Below are 24,983 nucleotides of genomic sequence, written 5' to 3' on the forward strand. Positions count from 1 at the left end.
TAACTGAGAGCCGCAACTATTTGGAGTAGACTAAATAGTGCATTAGCATGGGCATGAACTTAAGATCTCCTAGATCTAATACCATAATAAATTAATGCATTGGCCAAGTTTTCAAAAATCCAAACTGTTTGAAAGAGCTAGGATATACTACTATATTTAACACAAATTCAATTATTTCTTTGAGCTCCGAAATAGTTTCGGTACCAAAGTTACAAACCCTGAACACCATTGGTTATTAATTGATTTTTTTAGGTGCATGGCTGGATTTAACATTCAAAGATGCATGGAAATGAAATACATCATCAAATCATATTGGTGCCCGAGAACAACATAAGCAAAGAGACAAGGGTGTAGTGCCACATTTGCCACATAGGAGATGACACTCGACTGGCTTAAGAGAACAAACCATATAAAACCAAGTTGTTAATTATTAATTGTCTGAAAGCAACCGTGCGGATCTGGTCTCAAGGAATCTAGGATATAAAAGCAAAGAGATGGAACGAAGCAGCTAGCTCGGAGAGCATCCGAGTGCGAGCAACGGAAGCATCACCACCATGGCTGGCAACCAGCAGCCGAGCGTGCTGCAAGCCCTTGACGTGGCAAGGACGCAGTGGTACCACTTCACGGCGATCGCCATCGCCGGCATGGGCTTCTTCACCGACGCCTACGATCTCTTCTCCATCTCCCTAGTCGTCGACGTCATCGGCCATAGGTACTATGGGTACCGAGGCGGCCGGCCGCCTCGCGGGGTCTCCGCCGCCATCAGCGTCATCGCGCTCTGCGGCACCGTCCCCGGGCAGCTCGTCTTCGGCTGGCTCGGAGACAAGATGGGCCGGAAGCGCATCTATGGCTACACGCTGATTCTCATGGTCGCCTGCTCCCTCGCCTCCGGCTTCTCCTTCAGCAAGCGTACCGGCAAAAGCGTGGTGACCGTCCTCTGCTTCTTCCGGTTCTGGCTCGGCGTCAGCATCGGCGGCGACTACCCGCTCTCCGCCACCATCATGTCTGAGTATGCCAATAAGAAAACCCGCGGCGCATTCATCGCCGCCGTCTTCGCCATGCAAGTATGTATGCCGGCCGTCATTTGTATTCTTACTTTATTGTGAATTGTGATTTAGTACTAATTCCCCGTGAATGAATTTTTTGTACCATGCTGTTAGACTTTTAGAACTTCCACAAATAATGAATTGCTAGTTACTATGCCTTACTATATTTGCTAGATACTCCCCCTTTTCATATTAGTTGTCATGGATTTATTAGGTTCAAAGATGTACTAAATCAATGATAATTAATATGAAGAAGAGAGAGTGTTAGATATAGCACGAGGAAAGTTTCAAAACATGTACTATAACGTAATACCGGCAAAGATTCATCTTGAATACGGCTTCTGTATCAAATATCACATATATTTTCGAATAGAGAAAATGTTTACTTTACCCAATTTGATTAGTTTTTTGTTTAAATACTTACTTCAAGGGTTTTGGCAACCTTGCTGCTGGGATTGTCGCCATGATCACATCAAAAGCCTTCGAGAAAGCATCGCCCAACGACGTTGACTATGTCTGGCGCATCGTCCTGATGATTGGCGCCATTCCGGCGCTACTCACCTACTACTGGCGCATGCAGATGCCGGAGACGGCACGGTACACCGTCCTCGTGGCCAAGAACGCAGAGCAGGCCACGTCGGACATGGCACGGGTTCTAAGCATGAACATCGTGCCTGAAGAAGTGGAACAGGCCCCACTGGACGACGTGCTTGTCGGGGAGGGCGAAGATCAGTACGGCCTCTTCTCCACGGAGTTCTGCCGCCTCCACGGGATTCACCTAATTGGCACCACCGTCTGCTGGTTCGTCCTCGACGTCACCTTCTACTCGCTCAACATTTTCATGTTGGACATCTTCACCATCTTCGGGGTTCTCCCCAGCCCCGAAGAACCAGGAAACCAGGTCACACGCATGATCCGTGCCACTGGACTGCACACCGCCGTCGCGCTATGCGGCACGCTGCCAGGGTACTTCTTCGCAGTCGCCTTCATCGACCGCGTCGGGCGCATCAAGATCCAGCTCCTCGGGTTCACCATGATGACGGTCTTTACACTGTGCCTCGCTATCCCGTATGACCAATGGCAGAAACCCAAGTACAGTGGTTGGCTTCATCATCATGTTAGGCTTCACCTTCTTCTTCGCGAACTTCGGGCCAAACACGACGACCTTCATCTTACCGGCCGAGATCTTCCCGGCGCGGATGCGCTCCACATGCCACGGCATATCTGGGGCGGCGGGGAAGGTCGGCGCTATCATCGGTGTGCTTGCCTTCTCCTTCATGGGTACACACTTCAAGGCATTATTGTTTGTCCTTGTTGGGTGTAATCTTGTCGGCATTATGTTCACCCTCCTCTTGCCGGAGACCAAGGGGAAGTCCCTCGAAGAGATCACCGGGGAGAAGGAAGAATGTCAGCCCCTAGACGATAAAGTTGCAGTAGTCAATGCAGCTCAGGGCATACACGCCGTGTCTATTTAATTAGTTAACAAATTGTTGATTGACAATCTATATTATCTGTTTTTCTTTTTTTTAAAGGATGGGACGTCGTGGATATGTGTATATGTTGCATTGGTTTTCTTGAATATTGTGTATTTGTGACACGAATGTAAATTGAGAACTTGGATTTCATGAATATATATTCACTTTTTCTAAACAACAGCTAGATGTTTTCCAATTGATGCACGCTACTTTTTTTTTGTCAGTTTGGTTATGTGCGATCAGCACGCATCTTAGCTACTGTGTTGGCTAGTTTCTGTGTTAATTCGGCCTTTAGTTTATCGGGCCTTCTCTTACTTACTTACCTGTTTGTAGTCGAAATCCCTCCATTGCAATTGACCGCACAAGCATTTAGTTTGGCGTGGCAGCCCTCACGTGTAAATTTGAATAATTTCGTTTCTCAACTGTTTGCCGTTTGTCCTTTTCTGCTAACCACCCACACGGGTAGCATGCAACCATCTTCTTTTCCCGTGTCTTATTTTTATAGGTTTTCTCTAACGAAAATGATGAATGGAACCTGGGTACGCGCGCACCCGTTTACGAAAAGTTCAAAAAAATGCCATTCAAAAGTTTTCAAAAAATGTCAAGTAAATTTTTGCATATAGATATTATGTTGATACTTACTCGTGTGTGTTTTCACGGAAAAATACCATTGTATGTGACCTACACAAAAATGACAAAATGCAAATTCCTATTTCTGTGAATAGTACAAATTCCTGTTCACTATTCTTATTTGGACATTTTGTCATTTTTATGTAGGACACACACAATAGTATTTTTTCGTGAAAACTCACACAAGTAAGTATCAACATAATATGTACATGCAAAATTTTACTTCATATTTTTTTGAAACTTTTAAATAGCATTTTTTTTGAACTTTTCGTAAACGGGTGCGCGCGTACCCATGTTCCATTCGTCCGGGTTACTTTGCATGCATGTCTTCTCTCTCTCTCTCTTCTAGATTCTCTTCCGCCTGCATGTCATGCATAGGAAAAAATAGTAGAACTACCATACAGTACTCCCTTCATTTTGAAATACTCTAATTTTAGATCTAAAATTTGTTCTAAAATATTCTACATTCTACCTTCTAATCAACAAGAATACGGAAAACAAAGTGATCCTCCTTTATCTATTGGATATCACTATTTTTAATATAGTTTGGATTAGTTGTTTACCAATTTAAGAGCAACTCCAATAATAGTATAACTGATTGTTAGCTATAAGCAAGATGTCATCTCAGCTATAGTCAACATGTAGCCAACAAGTACAATAATTGGCTATAACAATTAATGTATTACTATCTCAAGGGATGACCCATCTTTCATTCACACAACTTGCCTAGGAACACGTGCTAGAGCTAGCTCTTGCATAAGAGCCCACTTAGATTCTCTCACCTCTTCTCTCTCTTCCAACTAGACACAAATATATTATTTTAATCATTGTAGCAAGCTGAATATGACTTACTGTACTTGCTCTAAGAGCAATTTCAGTAGTGTAGCCAGTTGATGGCTATAAGCCAAGTACCATGTCATCTATAGCCAACATATACAATAGTGAGCTATAAAAATATAGTACTTTATCAATGTATGATTCACATTTCACTCTCACAAAGTGCCTAGGAGCATGTGCTAGAGCTGGCTCTTGCATAAGAGCCCACTCTCCTTCTCTCTCCTCCTATCTCTCCTCCAACTAAGTAATGATATATTATTTTAATTCTTATAGCCAGCTGATTTAGGACTTATTGTATTTTCTCTAAGTGGTACTAGTAAATGTACTACTAATTTGTCTGATTTTTCCTAGAATGCAGACTAAACGAGAATAGAGGGAGTACATCTGCTAATTTTCCTAACTACCAAGGATAGGCACGGCGGCCATGAGTTGAAGAACGAAGGATATGCCTTGTTCATATCCCTCAAATGAAAGGTCAAAGCTTGATTCAAAGACACGACAGTGCATATTTCTTGGCTATGGAGATGATCAGTTCGGCTACAAGTTGTATGATCCATTAGCAAGAAAGGTTGTGAGAAGCCGTGATCGATGTTGTGTTTATTGAAGATCAAACAATTGAGGATATTGTGCAGAAAAGGGAGAAAGTTCTAGAGTCAATTCCGGTGGGTGTTCCTCCTCAAAGACAACAATAAGACATAAATGATTCTAACCCTGATCCTGCAGATTCAGCTCACCAAGAAGCTGAAGAGGATGATGCAGAAGATGTGTAAGATGACACACATAGTGGTGCAGGTGGTGAAGATGACCCCCAACAAGAGTATGAAAATTCAGAAGAAAATGATCATGAGCAGCAGGAAAGCACCAGCACCAGATAGTCCATCGGTAGATCCACTCAGACGGTCCAGCAGAGGCCACGTTCCTTCCACTAGGTACGCATCAGATTAGTACGTGGTGTTATCGTCTGATGGTTCAGAACCTGAGTGTTGTCAGAGTCAATGAAAAATGAGAACAAGAGGGAGAGTGGAGTAAAGTTATGCAAGAAGAGATTGATTCCTTGCATACAAATCATACTTATAAGCTAGTGAAGTTGCCTAAGGGCATCTCCAATTGGGCGACACAAATGGACGTTTTTCGTCTGTTTGCGTCTGCGCGGATAAAAAAATGCGCTCCAGCGGCTAGACGTAAAATGTCTGCAACATCCATCCTGACGAAAACATGGACCAATATGCGGCAGGAATGCGTCTGCGCGGACGCGCCCGCGCGTCCGTTTGCGTTCGTTTGGGATGTATGGCCCCTTCTCTCTCCTCCTTTAATGCAGGGTAGGCCCTTATGCTCTCCATTCCACACCACACAAGTATAATCTTTCTCTCTCTCCTCCCTAATCAGTGCATGGCAGGCCCTTGCGGTAAAAAATGCGTCTCTTCCGCTGGAGAAGGGGCAGACACATGCGGACATATGCCCACTTTTTGTGTCCCTACCCGACGCAAACGGACATAAACATGCGCCGCCCAGTTGGAGATGCCCTAAGGGCAAGAAAGTTCTAAAGAACAGGTGGGTCTACATAATCAAGCAAGAAGAGCACACATCACATCCAAGGTACAAGGTTAGGCTAGTCGTAAAAGGATTCATCCAGAGAAGAGATTGATTTTGATGAAATATTTTCTCCGGTGGTGAAGATGATATCTATAAAAATGATCATTGACATGGCAGCAAATCTCAATTTGGAGGTTGAGAAAATTGATGTGAAGACAACTTTCCTACATGGATAGTGGGAGGAAGAAATCTACATGGAGCAGCTTGAGAGGTTTTTTGTTAAAGGCAAAGAAGACTATGTGTGCAAGCTGAAGAAAAGTCTATACGATTTGAAACAAGCACCAAGATAATGGTACATGAAGTTTGAATTTGTCATGGGGGAGCAATGCTACAAGAGGTGTAATTGTGTATTTATCCAAAGGTTCTCAGATGATGATTTTGTCATGTTGTTGCTCTATGTTGATGATATATTGATTGTTAGCAAGAATGTCTCAAGGATTGCTAGACTAAAGAACGAGATAAGCAAAAGTTTTTCTATGAAAAACTTGGTTCCAACTAAGTGTATTTTCGGTATGATACTTGAGAGAGACAGAAAATCCAACAAGTTGTACTTGTCTCAGGAGAAATACATTGAGAAAGTACTTCGCAAGTTCAAAATGGACAAGGCAAGTGAAGTAAGTTGTCCACTAGCAACTCACTTTAAGTTGAGCAAAAAGCAATGCCCCTTCAGTGAGAAGATGGAAAAGGAAATGCAGAATGTTCCTTGGGCTTCAGCGGTTGGGAGTTTGATGTATGCTATGGTGTGCACACGGCCGGACATTACTCAAACGGTTAGTACTGTGAGCAGATTTATGTCCAATCCAGGAAGACCACATCGGGAAGCCGTGAAGTGGATCTTGAGAAATCTCCAGGACACTACAAATATGAAGATTTGTTTTGGTGATAAAGAGCCAGAGCTGATTTCTTATTCAGATTCAGATTTGACTTGTGATATTGATGGCAGAAAGTCCACTTCCGCCATTCGGGGGGGTGGTATGGAAAAGCAGGTTGCAAAAGTGTGTGGCATTGAACGCAAGTAAAGCTGAGTTCATCGCAGTAACAGAGGCAAGCAAGGAGCTATTGTGGCTGAAATGGCTGACTAGTGAGTTTGGGTTTAAGCAAGATAATTATGTATTGTTTTGTGACAACCAAAGTGTCATTCACCTAAGCATGAATGCAAGTTTTCATTCGAGGTAAAAGCATATTGAGGTATGCTATCATTGGATTCGAGATGTTCTGAATTCCAAGCAAATGCAGATTGAGAAGATGCACATAGATGACAATGAGGCTGATATGTTGACCAAGTTGGTGACAAGAGGAAAGCTCGACGTATGCCATCGGCTTGTCGGCATGACTCCTGGTAGACAGTGAGACCCTCCATGATGTCGGAGGGGGAGTTTGTTGGGCCAACTGTTGATCGAGGTTCGCATCCAATGGTTATGTTGCCTCCTTGAGAGGTAGATAAGGACAAAACCCTAGCCACCCTTGGTGGCTGTAACTAAGAGAACAAGAGCAAGCCAGAACATGGCTACTGCTGTGAGAGGTTGAGAGAACGCACTAGAACACGACAACCAAGTGAGAAGAGAGGGGGAAGGAGATGTAATCTATGTCCAAATTTCTAATATCTGACCGGTCTGTCTTCAAGCTCGTGTTTAGAGGTTCAAAGGTTCTTGGATCGGCTCCAAACTCGATGAGCTTATTCCTGAGTACTTCGATCTGGATAGCTGGTTTGAAATTTGGGTTAGAGAAGAATCAGATTTGAGAGCTGTGAAGTCAGTACGGACCGCTGCAGTTTTAGCATAGAATAGTTTTGGGAGACGAATAGCGGGCAAACACTGTCTGATTGAGCTGATTTTTGGTCAGTATGTTGGGAACTCATATATCTGCTTCTCTGCCAAATTTGGTGCTGATTGTATCTGTGATATCTCTGTTTTGTTGTATCTTGCCTCTTGTGGTTGCTGTTGTTGTTGCCGGTGAGCAATAAGGTAAAGTGTGTTATAATCTCTAGATGTTCTAGAGAAGACTTTGTACCTTGATTACTCATAGTGAAGCTTGCGTGGACCAGGGTTTACACCCGTGGTTTTTTCCTCCTCAAGTTGAGGAGGTTTTCCACGTAAATCCTTGTGCCACTTGTGCGTGTGCTTGTGTTTATTTTTTCGGCTGTGTCTATTGACTGAAGCTATCCTAGTAGTTTATCTAACTTTCACACAGGCATAGTAGGGGTGGTTGTGCGCTCCTGCCCCAACATTTTCGTGTGGTGGAAGCGATACCTTTGTATTGGTTTCGTGTGCATTTTTATAGTCAGTCTAATAGGCTATATATGGGTACACACGATTATAAGGATTGCATCAATTGAACACGCTCATTACTCGAATTCAGCAGAAGGTGGCGGCTATGTCATTTGGGGCTTGGTTGTTGTGGACGACGTCCCTGGCTCATCCTCCTCATCGTGCTCCCCAGAGAGCTCCTCCAGCGATTTCCCCTTGGACTCCGGCACGAGGAATGTGAAAAGGAACCCGACCACGTTGCACCCGGCGAGCATGAACAGGGAGTTGCGGACGCCGATTCCCGGCGGGTACCCGGCGTCCGTCCTGGCAGGATCCGTGTCCTGCGCAGCGTACAGAAACCCGAAGGACCCGACGATGGCGCCCGCCTTCCCGGCCGCCGCGGAGATCCCGTGGCACGTCGACCGGAGCCGCGCCGGGAAGATCTCGGCCGGCACGATGAAGGTGGTGGAGTTGGGCCCGAAGTTGGCGAAGAAGAAGGTGAAGGAGAACATGACAACGAAGCCGACGTGGTTCCCGGGCGTCGTCCAGTGGTGGTACGGCACGGCGAGGCCGAGCATGAACGCCGTCATGAAGAAGAAGCCGCCCAGCTGGATGGCGAAGCGGCCCACCACGTCGATGAGGAACACGGTGAACCAGTACCCAGGGATGGTGCCGCACAGCGCCACCAGCGTCTGCGCGCGGGAGATCTTGAACATCTCCTGCAGCGCGTTCATGGTGTCCGCCCTCGGCAGCCACTCCACGGCCGTGTAGATGTCCTTCTGGAATAGGTTCTGCGAGTAGAAGGCGATGTCCAGCACGAACCAGCACACCGTCGTGCCCAGCAGGTGCCGGCCGTGCCGCCTCGCGAACTCCCTTGAGAAGAGACCGAACTGCTCGCGCCGGCCGTGCTCCGCCTGCTCCGGATCTTCGGCGGCGAGCTCCATGTTGAGCACCCGTGCCATGTCGGACGTGGCCTGCTTGGTGTTCTTGGCGACAAGCGCCGTGTAGCGCGCCGTCTCCGGCATCTTCATGCGCCAGTAGTAGGTCAGCAGCGCCGGGACGGCGCCGAACATGAGGACGATGCGCCACGCGTAGTCTGCCTGTGGCACGGTGGAGCCGGCGCGGTCGTCCCTGTATGCCGGCGCGTCGAACTGCTCCTTGAACGCCGAAGAAACGATAATGGCGACGATGCCGCCCGTAAGGTTGCCGAACCCTTGCATGGCAAAAACTGCGGCGATGAACGCGCCGCGGGTGCGCTTGTTGGCGTACTCGGACATGATGGTCGCCGAGAGCGGGTAGTCGCCGCCGATGCCGAAGCCGAGCCAGAAGCGAAAGAAGCAGAGCGTGGCCATGACCCCGTTTGCACTCGACCCGAAAGACAGGCCAGAGGCGACGCAGCAGAGCACCATGATCATGAGCGTCATGCCGTAGACCTTCTTCCGTCCCATCTTGTCGCCGAGCCAGCCGAAGAAAAGCTGGCCAGTGAGGGTGCCACAGAAGGCTACGCCGTTGACGGCGGCAGAGACGTTGGGTGGGAGGGAACCCGGCGTGGCGGAGCTCGGGTCGAAGTAGTAGATGCGGCCCAGGAGCTTGGTGACGAGGGAGATGGAGAAGAGGTCGTAGGCGTCGGTGAAGAAGCCCATGCCGGCGATCACGATCGCCGTGAAGTGGTACCACTGCGTCTTGGCGCTGTCGAGCGCCCCGAGGACCTTGAGCTCCCGAGCCATGGCGGCCGGCGAGTGCTGTGGTTGGTTCGTCTTAGTCAGAGGCCGGAAGCACGTGTAGAGTTGCTGTTGTAGAACATGAGCAAGCAAAGTTGATTTTCAGAAATTATAACACCACGTGTGGACAGGGAGTAGCACACCCATGCTTGCTCGTGTATAAAATCCATTTTCATTTATTTTCTACCAAAAAATATTTGATTTTTAAAAATTCGCGACATCCAGACAGGATAATAATATGAGTGTGACTATTTTTGTAGTTGACTGGGAACTAACATTGTGATCAGCTAGATGATGTTATCAAATCTCAGTTGCAATTCATAACTAGAACGAATCCTAATACAAATTAAGTGATGTAGGACTTAACTAAGCACGAAATTAGCAAATCCCTAACAATATAACCTCCATTCCATAATATAAGCCGGCACTCGTTATAGTTGATTTTTTCAAATGTACGGATGGCAACTATGATTTTTTCCATGCCACGTTAGGGTCTAACACTTGAGTTGATATACGGCCAGAGTCAACCCAACAAGATGCTACATCCATTCTATAAAACAAGGCATACAAATTTTGTTAACATGTAATACTTTATGTATTGAACAAAGTTTATAGACAAAAGTATGAACATGAACAATACAAAATATATATTAATAAATCAACCATAAGACATGTTCATAGTGTATGTATTCAATACCTAAATATTGATATTTTTAATTATTATATCTTTGATCAAACTTAGTACAGTATATATTTTAATTTTTAGCTGAATATTCGCATTGTTTTTTTGAAACAGGATACTGTGTATGAAAAAACTTGTCATTTTTAATTGAGTTTCGAAAGACCCATTGAGGAGCATTTTGAGGATTAGGGGAAAAAACAGGTGACAAAAGATTAATAAAAACCCAGTTCAGCAAGTATCGAAAACGAGGAGAGTGAGAGGAAATATAAATAGAAGAATCCTGGAACAAAATTTAAAAGATAATCATTCACATATACATGTACAGCAAAAACTAATAGATATCGATCTACCTGATGCTACTCAATTCGGATGCAGTTTCCTTGTTGGTTTCCTAGCGGCTAGCAGGACCCTGAAACATTATGGAGAGGCGATGGATGGCTAGCACCGTGAGGTCGAGCTTGAGCTTCATCTTTGGTGGCATATTTATAGGGAGCAAACTTGATGAATTTTAAACGGTGGCAGCATCTTATGTGTTTTGAAACGTGTGTATTCTTCAGCGGATGTCCACGCGTCTCGATTTGTTACTGAGAAAATATGCCTGGTAGACTTGATCAGTTGAGTGAGCTGCCAGCTTACTGCAAAGAAATTTCCCAGCGGATTTAGACCAGCACTGCACCGGTTGGTTTCTTGTCTCCGCTTCTAGTTGACTAGACACGTATTCACATCACCGTTCGATCTGCTAACTGTCACCACGTACGTACTCCGTATTCAGTATGTGCTATTAGGGTGTCAAGTTAGCTCACACTTATGTTCCCATTTTAAATCATCTTCAAATACTACACAAATTTGAGTGATGCATGAATGGACACGTAGCAGCGGTGATGGCATGAGAATACTATACTATTAGCCTAGAAGAAGGCATTGTTCGGGCTCCGGGAGGCATATTCCTTGCCAGAATGACATCCAAGAGTCAAGGTCGTCAGAGCATGTCTAACAGGCCCCGTATTTCGCTGCCCCGTATAAGTCTCTTATTTCGCCCCGTATTGAAAAACTGCTCCATTTCGAGCCATGCCGTCTAGCAGACCCCGTATTTCGCCCCGTATTTTCAAAAATTAAAACCCCGGGAAGTTCATCTTCATTGATCATAGTAGGGATCATACATACATTTTGATCATACTACGGATCATACTACATCTAACTAAGCATCAACCTACCTCTAGTCGTCCAGGATGACGTAGGGGATGAAGGCGATCCTCGCCGCCTCCTCCCGCGCCTCCCGCGCCTCCCCGCGCCCGCCGCGCCTCGAACTCCCGGACGGCGGCGATGGCCGCCGCCTCCTCCTCTGCCTCCGCCGCCGCTTCTCGGCGGCATCCGCCTCGGACAAGGCGACCGCACGGCGGTAGGCCGCCTCCTCTTCCTCCTCTTCCGCCGCCGCCGCTTCCTCCTCGCCGCCTCCGCTTCCTCCGCCGCTGCTGCTGCTGCCGATGGTCGCCCTCCATTCCGCCAACGCCGCACGGTCGCGCCGCCACCGCGCGCGCCATTTCTCGAACGCCTCGCCGCTCATCGGCTTGAGCGGCGGGTCCCGCTTGTACCACCGCCCACCCGCGGCGAACTCGCGGAGCGGGTCCGGCACGTACGGCGCGCCGGCGTACTTGCGAGCCGCGCGACGGCTTCCGGCGGCGGAAAGCTTGCACTTCGGCCGCCACGCTTCCTCTACGGTGTCCGGCGAGCGGGATCGCTTCGATCCGCTCGCCGGCGAGGCCCTACTGCGGCGGCGGGAGTCCATCCTAGCTTTGGGGTGGAATGCGTGGCGGGGGAGCGGCTAATTGCTCGCCGGAGCAGCGAGGAGGAGGCGGCGGCGCGCGGCGGAGCTAGGGTTGCGAGTGAGGGGTTAACCCCTCACTCGCACCTGCGCCCACTATATGTACGGGGCGACGGGGCCGATTTCCTGGGCCCCGTATTCCGCCGAAACGGGGCGGCCCGAATACGGGGCCTGCTAGACGGCCCAAACCGCGCCTGCCCCGTATGTCGCCGGAATTTTACGGGGTGGGCGGGTTATACGGGGCCTGTTAGACATGCTCTCAGTGTCATAGATCTTCCTCCGACCGGTTTGTTTTTTCCTTTGTAGAAGGGTGACTGGCAGGATTATATTTGTCCACGTTTTGATGCCCAAGTTTTAGGTCTGGTCTAGCTACTTGCTTATACGTAGGCATGAATTGTTTGTACTTTTGTGATTATTCTTCGCTTCATGATTGAACAGCTACCGAAGATTAAGTAAAGGTGGCTACCGTCAGGGCAAGACCAAGCGACGGGAGGATCTCGGGTGATTGACAAGCGAATTGAGGGAGCTCTATGCAACCGCGAGACTAAGAGATCCAAGCTCAAGCACGCATCGTGATCCTTCATAGTTTCTTTGTTTGGAGGCCAACCCCGCATCGTGATCCTTCATAGTTTCTTTGTTTGGAGACCGACCCTGGGTGTATGCGTGTGGTTTTTTATGTTGACTAAGTTGTATGCCGCAACATGTTATTAACTCGTTGTGAATATAAAGACTTTATTAATTTAAAATCAGGCATATGCATGCCTTTTATTTAAAAAGAAAACATCTCAGCAAGGTCCATGTTTCTTAAGAACCATGTTGTCTAACAATTTTTCTTCTCTCCTGCTCAGTCCATACGGACACACGTACCTCCGAGGAATCTGATACCCACATACATGATTCCAGGATTTATTCTCTATTTACAGATGAAGGTCTTCCCGGTTTTGCTTTATCTTTTCTCTTGTTTTGTTGTGACCTAACGGACTGTATAGAGATAGGAAAATCTTGTAGGAAATAAGGTCTGAAATGTGAAGGGTCCATGGCAATTTGCTATCACACCGGACACCTGCTGGCCGCATGATAATTGGGGGAGTCTGTGCTTCTTGATCGATCAAAATGATGATCCACTGAAGCAACTATACACTAACAAGCTAGCCTGATGCATCCCTTCGGAATAATTAACATCATTAGAGCATCTCTAGCAGATACGGCAAACTCCAAACCCCAAATCCGCGTATTCAGAGCACCCCAACGCGGATTTAGGGTTCGAAAAGCGCACAAATAGATCGCATATGAAACTGCATATTTAAAAAAACGCGCGCAAGGGGGAAAATAGTTCGATGCTTGCAGTTCATCCTAATTCAGCTACATTGCAGCACTACATTACAGAAAATAGTACAACAAAAGTAGATAAATCTGCCACGGAAGTAGATTGCAGCAAAAACGGCTCACCGGAGCCCTTTGCCGTGGCGGATCCTCGGCGGCTCACTCCTTGACGAGGTCGGCGAACACGCGGTCTTGCTCGACACGGATGCGCCGCCATTCCTCGGCCTTGTCCGCGTCCTGTTGGCTGGAGCGCTCGACGAGGCCGATGACGGTGCCGAGCTCCCGCTCCGCGACGAAGTCCCCCGGCGCGAGGCCCACATCGACGCCGAGCTGCGGGAGGAGCTTCTTGAACTGCTCGTCGTCGAGGTAGTCACCCTCGACGAAGTGGGCGAGGCGTGGCGGCTCCGGCTCTGGGTCAACCTCCTCCATCTTCACCACCAGCTCCATCGGCGGGCGCTGGCGGGAGCTCGAGGACGAGGCCGCGGAATACGACGTGGCGCATCCGCGTCGGTAGCGCTCCGACTCGCGCTTGGCGAAGGCGGGCGACGCCGTACTTGCGGTAGCGGTAGCTACCGCGGATGCGCGCCGCGTCGGACTTCACCTTCTCCCGCTCCGTCTTCTCGCCAGCGGCCCACCTGGCCGCTCCCGCGCCCTGCCACCATCGTCTCCGGCGGGAGGTGGGGACTGTGGATCTACGTTCTACTGCGCCGATTGCTCGCTGAAGGAGCGACGATTGCTCGTCGGCGGCAGGCGGAGAGGCGGAGGAGCGGATGGGGTTTGGCCCCATCCGCTTCGTCGACCGCTATATATGCGTTGAAATCGACGATTTGGGCTGCGGCCTGGATAGTTTTCCCGGGCCAGACACCCAAAATTGCACCAAAAACCATATATCGCCCGCTGCCGCATTTGCGGGCCGATATGCCGAGATGCTCTTAGTCAAACGCAACACCTTTGTTCTTTTCTAAAGAGCCAACACTGTTCTTCAAGACTATGCTGCATTGTGAATCACCACAGAGGCCTTGCAAGGTATATATCGTGCATGCCCCACCCACTCTATCCTCCCACTTTTTTAAATTGTGTCAGATTTCTTTCCCTCTCTTTTCTCACTTTAGAGGCAACTTAACTTTTGTAGTTTTTAAACCATCAATTTAATTTGAAAACATTTTAAATATTTGGTGACATGGGTATGTCTAATTGGGCCTACGGCTTGTGTAACCCTCGTGCGTATGTTGGAGAAGCCCATGAGGTCAAAAGTCAAAGCCCAAAGGATGAAACTTGTCGAATAAGGAAAAGCCCATTAAAAGAGCCGGCATACTTCAAATTAGGCAAGAAATATAAGAAATATATATAAACCGATCCAGACTAGACTCTGAGATCTAGCCTCTCCTATATAAAGGATAGGAGGAGCCAGCGGGAGAGACATCGAATCATTGTTGTAACCCTAGCTTGCTCTAGTTCATGGCGATTTATCCTTATAACCAATCTGTCGGATAGCCTTGTTTGTGTGACCAATTGACAAAACCACTAGCGCACCACTTTTTCCCGAAACTCTAAGTCCATCATCCATGTATATTGCCGAGGTTACCCTCGTCATTTGGGTTCTTATCAAAGAGAACTTTAAAATAGTACCAATATTAAATATATTGTGACAATATTTGAAATTTGATGCTTGAAAGATATTATGAAACCTGACGTGTTTCAAACTTGGTTCACTATAGTTGAAAAAATGATTGGAGGTTAACTTGAGTTCAAACCATCAAAATATATTGATAAAATACAAGATAAACAAGTCATTGGATTTCATTGTCTATCCTGTCGTTTTATTATGTTTCAGAATTTAGATTTTTATTTTTTATTAATCTTAGGCTTGTTTAAAAGATCTCGCCGAAATAAAGAACACAAGTCAAATTAGTTGCTATTTTGATAATTATTCCCCTATAGTCATATGCTCCTATGAGCCAAAGTGGATTTCCCGTATACACTATCTTTTTAAATTTAGGCTAAGAAATTAAAAAAAAAAGATGGGCTAATGGATACACGTACGCTATCTAGCATACATGCTATGCTATGAAGACATTTCTTCAGATGGCATGCGCTACAATTTAACGTCATTTCTATCGGTCTGCCATCAAGTGGCGAAAATCCTTAACCGTCTCAGCCTCGGCGATGGCAGTGTGCTGCCTCCTCGGTCTCTTGGAGGCGTCATTATAGAGCTCTGGCGGTGTGTTGCTTTTTTACTGAAGAAGCTTGTGCTTGAAATAATTGAGCACGGATTTTTCAGGTCAAAACGTTCACCACTTTATCGGTTACTATGTGGTCTATAGATCTATTTATAATTTTTATATTTTTCGCACTACTATAGACGGTTATCATTAAATAGGTGGAATTCTGGAAAAGGAAACTTTTTCTAGAAATTCAACCGACGAAAACAAGAGGACCGATCCAGCGGTGGAGAGCGAGATGCTAGTCTAGCTTTTTCTTGCTTGTCTTTTTCCGACACACAGTCAGTCCCCTCCTCCTCTACACTGACCACTGACCAGCTCGCCACCGCCCAATCCGCCGCCGGCGACAGATCGAAGATCGATCTCTCCGCCGGCTCCTAAGCAGTACCGCCTCGGTCAGAGCTACTTCCTTCTGCTTACTCAGCGGCTTCGCCTCCGGCAGTACTATCTCGCGGCCGGCGAGCTTCCCGCCGACTCCAGGTAGTTTCGTGTAGGTTCGACTCCTCCTCCTCTTTGTGCTCTGCGGTTAAAATACTCTTATACGCGGAGTATTGAGTTGTGTTCTCGCAATTAACTTCTCGGCTGCAACATGATGGAATGGAGGAGGCCGTTAGGTTCACAGTTGTAAGATTTAGAGGATGTTTGCTAATATCTACTGCTCTTTAGTTTAGATAGTCCTGCTATTTTGTTTCATCACCTGATTCTGCGGATCTATCAGTAATACAAACTCTTAACATGCATGAATGGTCGCTGTAGCTGCACAACCGTATATCTGAAGTCTTGCTTGTTTATACCTAGGCAGCTTAAATCCTGATTACTGCAAGAAGTACTCTTATTATTACTGACAGCAAGCTTGTGATATGAAGTACTCCCTCCGTCCATAAAAAGATGTCGGAAATCATCTAAATTCGGATGCATCTAAACACTAAAGAGTGTCTAGATACATCAAAATTTAGACAAACTTGTGACATCCTTTTATGGACAGAGGTAGTACTATATGAGGAGAAATATACTTTGATAGCATTATGTCCTGGTTGTTCTTGCTATGCTTGTGAGTTATCATTAATGATTTTCTTGGTTTCTTTACAAGTGATCGACTGATCTTTAGCCATTTACGCTACTTAACCTGATGGGTAGTTCAAACCCGGCAGGCCATATGTCAACGGAATGGGAGGGAGCAGAAGTCAAGAAACCCCTCCTGGTGACTGGGGATCACAGAGCCTCTTCGATTTGGGTGGTCGTTGTCAGCACCGCCATCGCCGTTTGTGGATCCTTCGTGTTCGGTATCTCGGTATCTATCTTTTACCAAGCCCATTAGTGTTCTTATTTATTTATCTAGTAGAGAGTATGCATTAAGATCCGGCAACAATAATATGTGAAACTTCTATTTAATTAGGTGCACAACTATCCTTCTGTTCTAGTGCAAATATTTGCAGTTGAGAAGTTAACTGCAGGTCACTGTTTTGCAGGTGGGCTACTCATTGCCATCTCAAGAGGGCATCATGCATGATCTTCATCTTTCTATAGCTGAGGTGATGGCTTGCTGCTATTTACAATAGCATTTTTTGTTCATCTTGATGGTGATGACCTGGCGGCCTGGTGGGTTAAGTTTACACATTTTCAATGTAAAAATCTGCGCATTTAACCATCATGCAGTATTCCGTCTTTGGCTCAATATTAACCATTGGAGCAATGCTGGGCGCTATTTTCAGTGGTACCATAGCAGACAGAGTTGGTCGAAAATGCGTAAGTTCCAATCCTGTTTCCATCCTGATAATTAATAAGCCAACTAAAAGAAGCAAACCATGCCAATGGGTTCTTTTCTCTCGAACAATGGACTTATGTGCATTTTGGCGTGCAGGCAATGGCAATATCAGATGTGTTCTGCATTGCTGGATATCTCTTTATAGTCTTTTCTAAGGTACCCTCTTCCTCCTTTCTCTATGTCCTTCTATTCCGGTACGTACTATAACTTGAGCACAATTACGTCAATTCTTAGTTCATCTTGTAATTGTTTTCCTTCCTTTCTGTATATTTTCTTCTGTAGAATTTTTTGTGGCTTGACCTTGGAAGGCTCTCAATTGGATGCGGAATTGGCCTGTTTTCATATGTGGTAATTACAGTAATAAAGCTCCGTCTGGTTACTTGTCCAACGAATTCGGTTTGAAAATTGTGTTACCTGAACAGGTCCCAGTCTATATATCAGAGGTAACTCCCAAGAATCTTAGAGGACGTTTTGCAGCTGTAAACCAGGTCTGTCCTCAGCAAGGGAGATTTCATTACTTGGTTGTATAGAGTTTTAACTTACGAAGGCAAGCACCTCCACCTATGCAGCTGATGATATGTTGTGGGGCGTCCCTTGCCTATGCTCTGGGGACTTTTATCACCTGGCGTACCTTGGCAATCATCGGTACATTAATTTGTCTGAATTTACTTTTCTACCATTCCAATAATTAATAGCATAGGTTTCAGTTATGTTTTGTTGTATGAAGAGTGACCAGTTTTAACTGGTCTTTGTTTTAGTCCAACCTATCTGCTTGAAAAATCATGCACTTGTATAACTAGATATTTTTCCCATACCGATATGTATAAATAAACGAGAGTTGTTTCTCTTGTAGGAGTGACACCATGTTTACTGCAACTTGTTGGCCTTCTTGTGATTCCTGAATCTCCCAGATGGCTGGTAAAGTAGCGAGCTTTCCTTGTACTGTTGATACTTGATGGATCTCGTAGTTCCATCTTTCGGTTCTAGAATTTACTTGATTAGCCACTTTATGGCCTAGTCAATAGAACGAAACACTTCTATTATGTATATCGCAGTATTTATGTTGCATTGACAAAGCTGTAAGATGGTCATTTCTTATTGTTACACCAATTTCATATGTAAGACGTAACAGATTTTGGGGTTACATCAGTTTATACAAATATTCAGTTTGACATATAAGATCCATATTCATTATATGGATCCTACAATTTCACTCCCTCTGTACAAAATTTTGATGAAAACCCATGCATGTCAGGCTAAGATCGGACATCCCGGTGCACTCGAGGAAGCATTACAGAAGCTAAGGGGAAAAGAAACTGATATCTCTGAAGAGGCAGAAGAAATCAAAGTATTTGACTATTTAGTACTTGAGAGTTGAAATAGAACACCAATTTAATCATGCATTACTATAAGATCTAACTAATTCCATAATCTGTATAATCAGGATTTCACAGAAAAGATTCAGCACCTCCCACAGTCAAAGATATGGGACCTGTTTCAGAAGGATTACATTCATGCTGTCACTGTAAGTATTTTAGTAAGGCATTTCTACCTAGAAAGAAAATGATTTTATAATTTTCTAAGATATCAGGTCTCTTTCAGGTCGGTGTTGGGCTAATGGTCCTTCAACAGTTTGGGGGAGTGAATGCAATCTGCTTCTATGCCAGTGAGATATTTGTTTCAGCTGGTAATGAATATTAGCAACGTGTTGCCTTTACATTCTCCTGTCTACATATTTCAGTTATTGTGTTGCCTCAACATTCTCCTGTCTACATATTTCAGTTATTGTGTTGCCTTAACATTCTCCTGTCTACATATTACAGTTATTGGACATAATCTTTACCATGTTTTACTTTGGGAATCAGGTTTCGCATCAGGGAACATGGGGATGCTCGCTATGGTTGCGGTTCAGGTATCTTAATCATGGCTCTTATGCCGCTTTTATTTCCTTAGTTTTCACTGATGTTAGGTATATAGTTGAACTTTAGTGTCCCTGTAGGTTCCGATGACGACACTTGGAGTGCTTCTTTTGGACAAGGCTGGAAGGAGGCCACTTCTAATGGTAAAAACAGATATAATCTTTTGTCGATAATAAAAATAAACATACACTTAGTAATGGGTTCTAGACAATAATTTTCATTGTGCAATACTCTAGGTCTCTGCAGCTGGGACATGCCTCGGTTGCCTACTAGTTGGCGTGTCATTCTTATCTAAGGTTTCAAATCACCGGAAGTGATCTCATCCCTTATCTTTACATGACATTGATTTGGTCCTCATAGGACCACAAATTTGCCAGTAGTTTTACTCTCCGAAAAACAGGAACATCATTGGGCTAAGGACCTGAACGTGGTACTTGCTTTGGCAGGAATTCTGGTATATGCTACGTGCTACTCTCATTAACTAGTTCTCTTCACTACTGTCAGAGATGTCTGGCTGTTGTAAACATATCTGTTACTTGCAAAACCAGGTCTTCACTGGATCTTTCTCGCTTGGTATGGGTGGAATACCATGGGTTATAATGTCAGAGGTACCTCTCCTGGCCTAATTAACAGTTGGGATTACTGTACCCTGAAGATTAAAAAAAAAATCCATGGACCAGTACATTAGCACTATCCCAGAATTTGACAGCATTTCGTCGCTGGACATGCAGATATTTCCTATACACATGAAAGGAACAGCAGGGAGCCTCGTGACCTTAGTGAGCTGGCTCGGCTCGTGGATCGTCTCATATGCCTTCAACTTCCTCCTGCTGTGGAGCTCCTACGGTAAATATATTTTCTGCACAGGAAATAGACCTTCTGATCAAATAAATAGGCATGACAAACTCTAGCTTCATTCGTATATGCATATTGTGTCCTTGATGACCAGAAGCTCTGCTTATGTTTTTTTGCCTGCATATCGTGGACGGTTCAATTTCAGGCACATTTTTCATGTTCGCGAGCATCTGCGGGCTGACCGTTTTATTTGTGGCGCGGCTGGTGCCGGAGACTAAAGGGAGGACCCTGGAAGAGATCCAAGCGTCCATGAACTCATCATTGGCGCCAGTTTCTTCTGGAATTAACCGAATTGTATAGACTAAAACATATGGCTCTAGTTCCCTTTCCAGGTTGCATTTCATTTCGAATCTTTGTTAATTTGAGAAGTGCCTACCTGGGATACTGTAATATTGGTTGTACAAGTAGCACAAATAGTGCATATGCATTGATACAAGGAAGCTCATGTAATATAGCTTGTTGTTTTCAGGAGTGCCTGTCTGAGATATACTCCCTCCGATCTCCGAGTCAATTAAAAGGGATAGGAGCGAGTACTTGTTAGCGAATGCCACTGAATATAGTGAAAGTAATATGTTCATGCATTTATTTTTATTTTTGTTCTGTAATAAGGCGCCTCACTGATCATTAGTGCTGCAATTTGAAGTGGACATATTATGTTCATTATCTGTTCGTAGCGGCGGAACAGGAAACAAGCGTAGGAAAAGAGGGGAAGCAAACCAAGAGATAAGACGATGGACGCGCTCCCGCCACACACGCTGGTGCGGGCGAGACTGAGCGGGAGCAGCAGAGCATGGCGCATGCGACGCAGCCGCTTCCGCTCCGCGTCGGGGCGGCTACATCTTCTCAGCCTGCACGCCTGCACCATCCAACCCATCCCATCATCCGTGCGCGGGAGGGCGGAGGCCGGAGGAGAACGAGTACGCTCGTAGCGGCGTCGGCGGCGAAGGGGAGGGCGGCGGAGGTGGTGCGCGAGTTCTACGAGGGCGTGAACCGGCGCGACCTGGCGGCGGTGGCGCCGCTGATCGCGGAGGGGTGCGTGTACGAGGACCTGGTGTTCCCGCGGCCCATGGTGGGGCGGGACCGGGTGCTGGGCTTCTTCGGCGACTTCATGGGCTCCATCAGCCCCGACCTCCGCTTCGTCATCGACGACATCTCCGGCGACGACCCCTCCGCCGTCGGCGTCACCTGGCACCTCGGTAATAACCTCCTCCTTCCTCGATCTTCCCGCCTGGCCGGGCACTGTCCCGTCTCCGGTGCTTGATCTACGTGCGTACCGATGCATGCAGAGTGGAAGGGGCGGCCGTTCCCGTTCAGCCGGGGCTGCAGCTTCTACCGCTGCCAGCCCGACCCGCAGCGGCAGGAGCAGATTCAGATCGTGTAAGCAACTCCATCTCCATTGGAAAGAAAGACCAAATCCATTCGACTCAGCATTTCATTGCAGCTTGCAAGATTGGAATTGCAGGTATGGCCGGGACTGCGTGGAGCCGGCGACAAAACCCGGCGAGTTGGCGCTGGTATGTTGATTCACATTTGTAAGAACTGACGATGGATCCCTGGCTTCACTCACTGATGCACTCCACTGCGCTGTACGTAGGTGGCCATCAGGGGAGTGACGTGGTTGCTCGAGCGCTTTCCGAGCCTCGCCGACAGGCTCTGACAGACACCGTTACATCATCCTCACGAGCTTGCAATGGATCCATGGACTGCACCTCGTCGTGCTTGCGTCTTCGGTTCAGAAAAACAATTGTATGCGTGTGTTGAATTTTCCTTGTATAAATAACCTGCAGAGTTTCCAGTGTTATTCAACTCTGACAGTAACAATCAGCAAATGAAGAGCCGAGCGCAATTCAAAGGGGAAACTGTAGCTGCTAGCTATGTGTTGCTATATATAGAAAGTTAAACATACGGGAGTCGGTTACAATTTTTGTGTGGTGGAGCTTTGTTGGTGTGGATATGATCTCCGATGCCAAACGACAAAGAACCCCTCGCTCTAGTTTGATGTTTTTTGTGTTGTCTTTTGTTATGTGTGTGTTGTAAGTTGTAACTCATGATGTAACTTATACTCGGTTGATAGCTTCGTTAATTAAAATCAGGCACATTTCGAGCTTTTCATCTCAAGTAAAACATAGTATATCACAAGACATGAATTAACTTTGTTAATGTATGTTATGCCTCACGTTCCACAAGGAACATCCGGCCGGCCATCTTTTGACCAGGCGTCCGGATCATGGAGATGCCACCGGGAGGATTGTGGAAGAGGAAGAGGTTGCTCACTAGTCTGAGTGGTTAGTGTCGATTCTTTGAACTTTGTTACGTTTTTTTTATAAAGAGTATATATTAATATCACGAAGATACCAATTACACCCGGCCTCTGCAGCAACGCATTGTCCTAGCAGCACTACGGATGCACATAGCTAAAAAAGAAAGAAGAATTACAAAAAAAAGAAAAGTCCCGCTATAGTGATTCATTCAATGAAACACAGTACTAACACCACCAACACAGCACCTGAAGTCCAGCTTCTTCAAAAACAACGCCTCCAAGAAGAAAACAGTACACAAATACCATATCGTCCGATCATAGATCTTAGGTTTTCACCTTGAAGAAAGGCCTCGCCCTCAAAACAATGCCTCCAACAAAATTATTGTCAGGCACAACCAACTAAGGCCATACCTTGGATTTTCACCCTGAGTGGTAGGATATGACCTTCTCGCCCCCGCTTGCATGCCGCTGCTCCAAATCACAAATCACCAAGCCAATTCCTCATAACCATCAAGAATCGAGCCGCCATTGCTAGACCTCAGATCTCGGTCTCCATGTCATTCTTTGCCAGCATCACGGAACGAGAACATACTCCATGATATTAACAACCAGCAAAGCTTCGAGACGCTCCCTCTGAAACCAAACGGTCAGAGTAAAACACGGGTGCGCACAACCGAATCCCATCTGATCCGGCAAACTCCAGGCATAGAACGCCTCGTGGAGCGCCAGCAGAGCCTTCCGGAACACGCCACTTCCGCCAGATCGATGGGGACAAGCAGCAGCATATCATCAACTTGGCGATAGGAGGAATCCTAGGACCACCGCCATTATCCGCGAGACTAGCAGGCCCCCACGCCGCCAGTCCCTACATGTCGGAGTGACAAGAGAGGAAGGAGGCAAACCTAGCGCAATACTGCAGGTACCGGCGATCCGAGAAACCACCAGCAACCTCCGCCCCAGCCGTGGCTGGCCATCTGGCTAGATCGGCGTCAGCCCAGATCATGGCCCGACGACCAAGCTCGCCGCCATGCACACCGAAGACGTGCTGAGGGCGCCCCGCCATCTCCTCACTGCCGCCCCGCCGGAGGGCCTCAGGGCACAGCCCGAACAACCGCGCCGCCATCTGCATCCGCTGGCGTTCCCCCATCTCCCGAGGAAAACCAACAGTAGCACACCGCTATCCATGCCGCCGTCTTCGACACGGAGGGGGACGCTATCGCCACCGCGGAGGTAGCGGGGGCGGCCAGGGGTTGAGGGGTGGAGGCGTCGCCTAGGGTTTGGGGGTGGAGGGGGCCGCCAGAGACGCTCGGGAGGGAGAGCCTCGAGCGGGATCCAACACCTTGGATATGGTGGATCTGAACTCTATTACGTATGTTGTGCATGAACTGTGGGCGTGTTTGGTAGGTTGGATGGACCTTTATTGTATGGGTGGAGAAAAAAAATACTCGTTTGGTTGCCTAGAAGGTCTCCGCGTTGTCACCCAACCGATCTCAAAGCACCATTGGGACAGACCCAGAGAAACGGCTAGTTCAGCAGTTCCCAGCGATCCTATCCCGTTGTCATGACTTTTTGGCTAGTATGCTGGCTAACAAACAGTCCACATTTTGCTCTGCTCTGCTCATCTGAATCAGCAGACAACCAATTTACTTGTGTTTTCTAACCCAATATATACGAGCTGGGCTACCAAACGAAATGGAGAAGATGATTTTTGTTCGTCTCCACCCATCAAAGACCCCCAACGGCTACCCCTGGAAGCCCAGAAATGGCTGCGATGACGAAGTAGTTTTTGTATGCACACCTTCCACTTTTCTTTGCATCCAACACTGCCGCGTCAGCCGCCATGACGAAGAAGTTTTTGCTCACGGGCAGCTGGTGGAGTCATCGGTGTCGTGTACGTACGCGCATAGCTTCGGCTAGAAGGTCTGGTGCAGTAGTCGCGTCTCGATCGCGGGCGGAGTCGATCGTCATCAGAGTTCATGTGCGGATCAAAAGGTCGATGTTGAAGTTGCAGCCCGACTGGAGGCGTTGCTTATCTGATGAACTACATGCAAAACATGCAAGCACGCGAGGCAGCAATTTTTTTCACGTGTACACCACCTGGGAGAGATGCATATCTCGCCTGCGTAGCATGTGTGCGCCGGCCGCGCGCGTGGTGCCGCACGTGCTGCGCCGCCACTGCTTTGCTGGTGCCGTAGGCATATATTACCTCCGCTTTCGAAATATGAACTTTTAGAAAGCTACTTTATACTTTTAGAAAGTCTTTTATTTTGAAACGGAGTTAGCTCTTTCAATTCGTGTAGAGAACTAGAGATGAAAATGGATACCCATGCCCCATGTATCCGCTAGGTGAAAAACCCATTACAAGTATGAAACATAAAATTATCTATCTCTACTACTTAAAAAGACTAAAGAGGTTCCTTATTCTGCCATCCACGATACATTTTGGTCGTCCCACTCGTGGTCCTTCGTCGTCCTATGTAAAACAATACTCACTCGCGTTGCTACCGCACAGATGGGCCAAGCCCAACTAATTCGTTTCCCAAGCACCACTACCTCGCCTCCTTTGCATCTCTCAGGAACCACCGCT

The 24,983-nt window shown here is 46.8% G+C and overlaps 3 protein-coding genes and 1 pseudogene across 3 annotated transcripts; 3 read left to right on the plus strand and 1 right to left on the minus strand.

The window, feature by feature from the left end:
- Positions 1-554: 554 nt before the first annotated feature.
- On the plus strand, positions 555-2,521 carry LOC124673384 (annotated as a pseudogene).
- Positions 2,522-7,952: 5,431 nt separating this feature from the next.
- Positions 7,953-9,554, minus strand: LOC124673385 (probable inorganic phosphate transporter 1-4). Its single transcript, XM_047209471.1, has one exon. The coding sequence runs from the start codon at positions 9,552-9,554 to the stop codon at positions 7,953-7,955; it is 1,602 nt and encodes a 533-aa protein (XP_047065427.1).
- A 7,507-nt stretch (positions 9,555-17,061) lies between these two features.
- LOC124674259 (sugar transporter ERD6-like 5) lies at positions 17,062-20,604 on the plus strand. Its single transcript, XM_047210299.1, has 17 exons — positions 17,062-17,129; positions 17,254-17,343; positions 17,459-17,518; positions 17,645-17,710; positions 17,785-17,850; positions 17,932-18,007; positions 18,216-18,280; positions 18,618-18,710; positions 18,807-18,887; positions 18,965-19,049; positions 19,228-19,274; positions 19,362-19,424; positions 19,518-19,577; positions 19,682-19,735; positions 19,830-19,889; positions 20,013-20,127; positions 20,282-20,604. The coding sequence occupies exons 1-17, from the start codon at positions 17,100-17,102 to the stop codon at positions 20,434-20,436; spliced, it is 1,266 nt and encodes a 421-aa protein (XP_047066255.1). The 5' UTR covers positions 17,062-17,099; the 3' UTR covers positions 20,437-20,604.
- A 262-nt stretch (positions 20,605-20,866) lies between these two features.
- LOC124674260 lies at positions 20,867-21,937 on the plus strand. The gene is made up of 4 exons (XM_047210300.1): positions 20,867-21,332; positions 21,423-21,513; positions 21,599-21,650; positions 21,731-21,937. The coding sequence occupies exons 1-4, from the start codon at positions 20,927-20,929 to the stop codon at positions 21,791-21,793; spliced, it is 612 nt and encodes a 203-aa protein (XP_047066256.1). The 5' UTR covers positions 20,867-20,926; the 3' UTR covers positions 21,794-21,937.
- Positions 21,938-24,983: the final 3,046 nt, after the last annotated feature.

This window comes from Lolium rigidum, chromosome 7 (genome assembly GCF_022539505.1).
Source record: "Lolium rigidum isolate FL_2022 chromosome 7, APGP_CSIRO_Lrig_0.1, whole genome shotgun sequence".
Lineage (NCBI taxonomy): Eukaryota > Viridiplantae > Streptophyta > Magnoliopsida > Poales > Poaceae > Lolium > Lolium rigidum.

What these genes read in the sequence shown, in the direction of transcription:
- LOC124674260 (XM_047210300.1), top strand. Translation starts at nt 20,927, where the DNA reads ATGGCGCATGCGACGCAGCCGCTTCCGCTCCGCGTCGGGGCGGCTACA. An exon ending in CGGCGTCACCTGGCACCTCG is followed by an intron (nt 21,333 to 21,422) that starts GTAATAACCTCC and finishes CGATGCATGCAG; the next exon opens with AGTGGAAGGGGCGGCCGTTC. An exon ending in CAGGAGCAGATTCAGATCGT is followed by an intron (nt 21,514 to 21,598) that starts GTAAGCAACTCC and finishes TTGGAATTGCAG; the next exon opens with GTATGGCCGGGACTGCGTGG.
- LOC124673385 (XM_047209471.1), bottom strand. Translation starts at nt 9,554, where the DNA reads ATGGCTCGGGAGCTCAAGGTCCTCGGGGCGCTCGACAGCGCCAAGACG.
- LOC124674259 (XM_047210299.1), top strand. Translation starts at nt 17,100, where the DNA reads ATGCATGATCTTCATCTTTCTATAGCTGAG. An exon ending in GTTTTGCAGCTGTAAACCAG is followed by an intron (nt 17,851 to 17,931) that starts GTCTGTCCTCAG and finishes CCACCTATGCAG; the next exon opens with CTGATGATATGTTGTGGGGC. An exon ending in AAGAGGCAGAAGAAATCAAA is followed by an intron (nt 18,711 to 18,806) that starts GTATTTGACTAT and finishes CTGTATAATCAG; the next exon opens with GATTTCACAGAAAAGATTCA.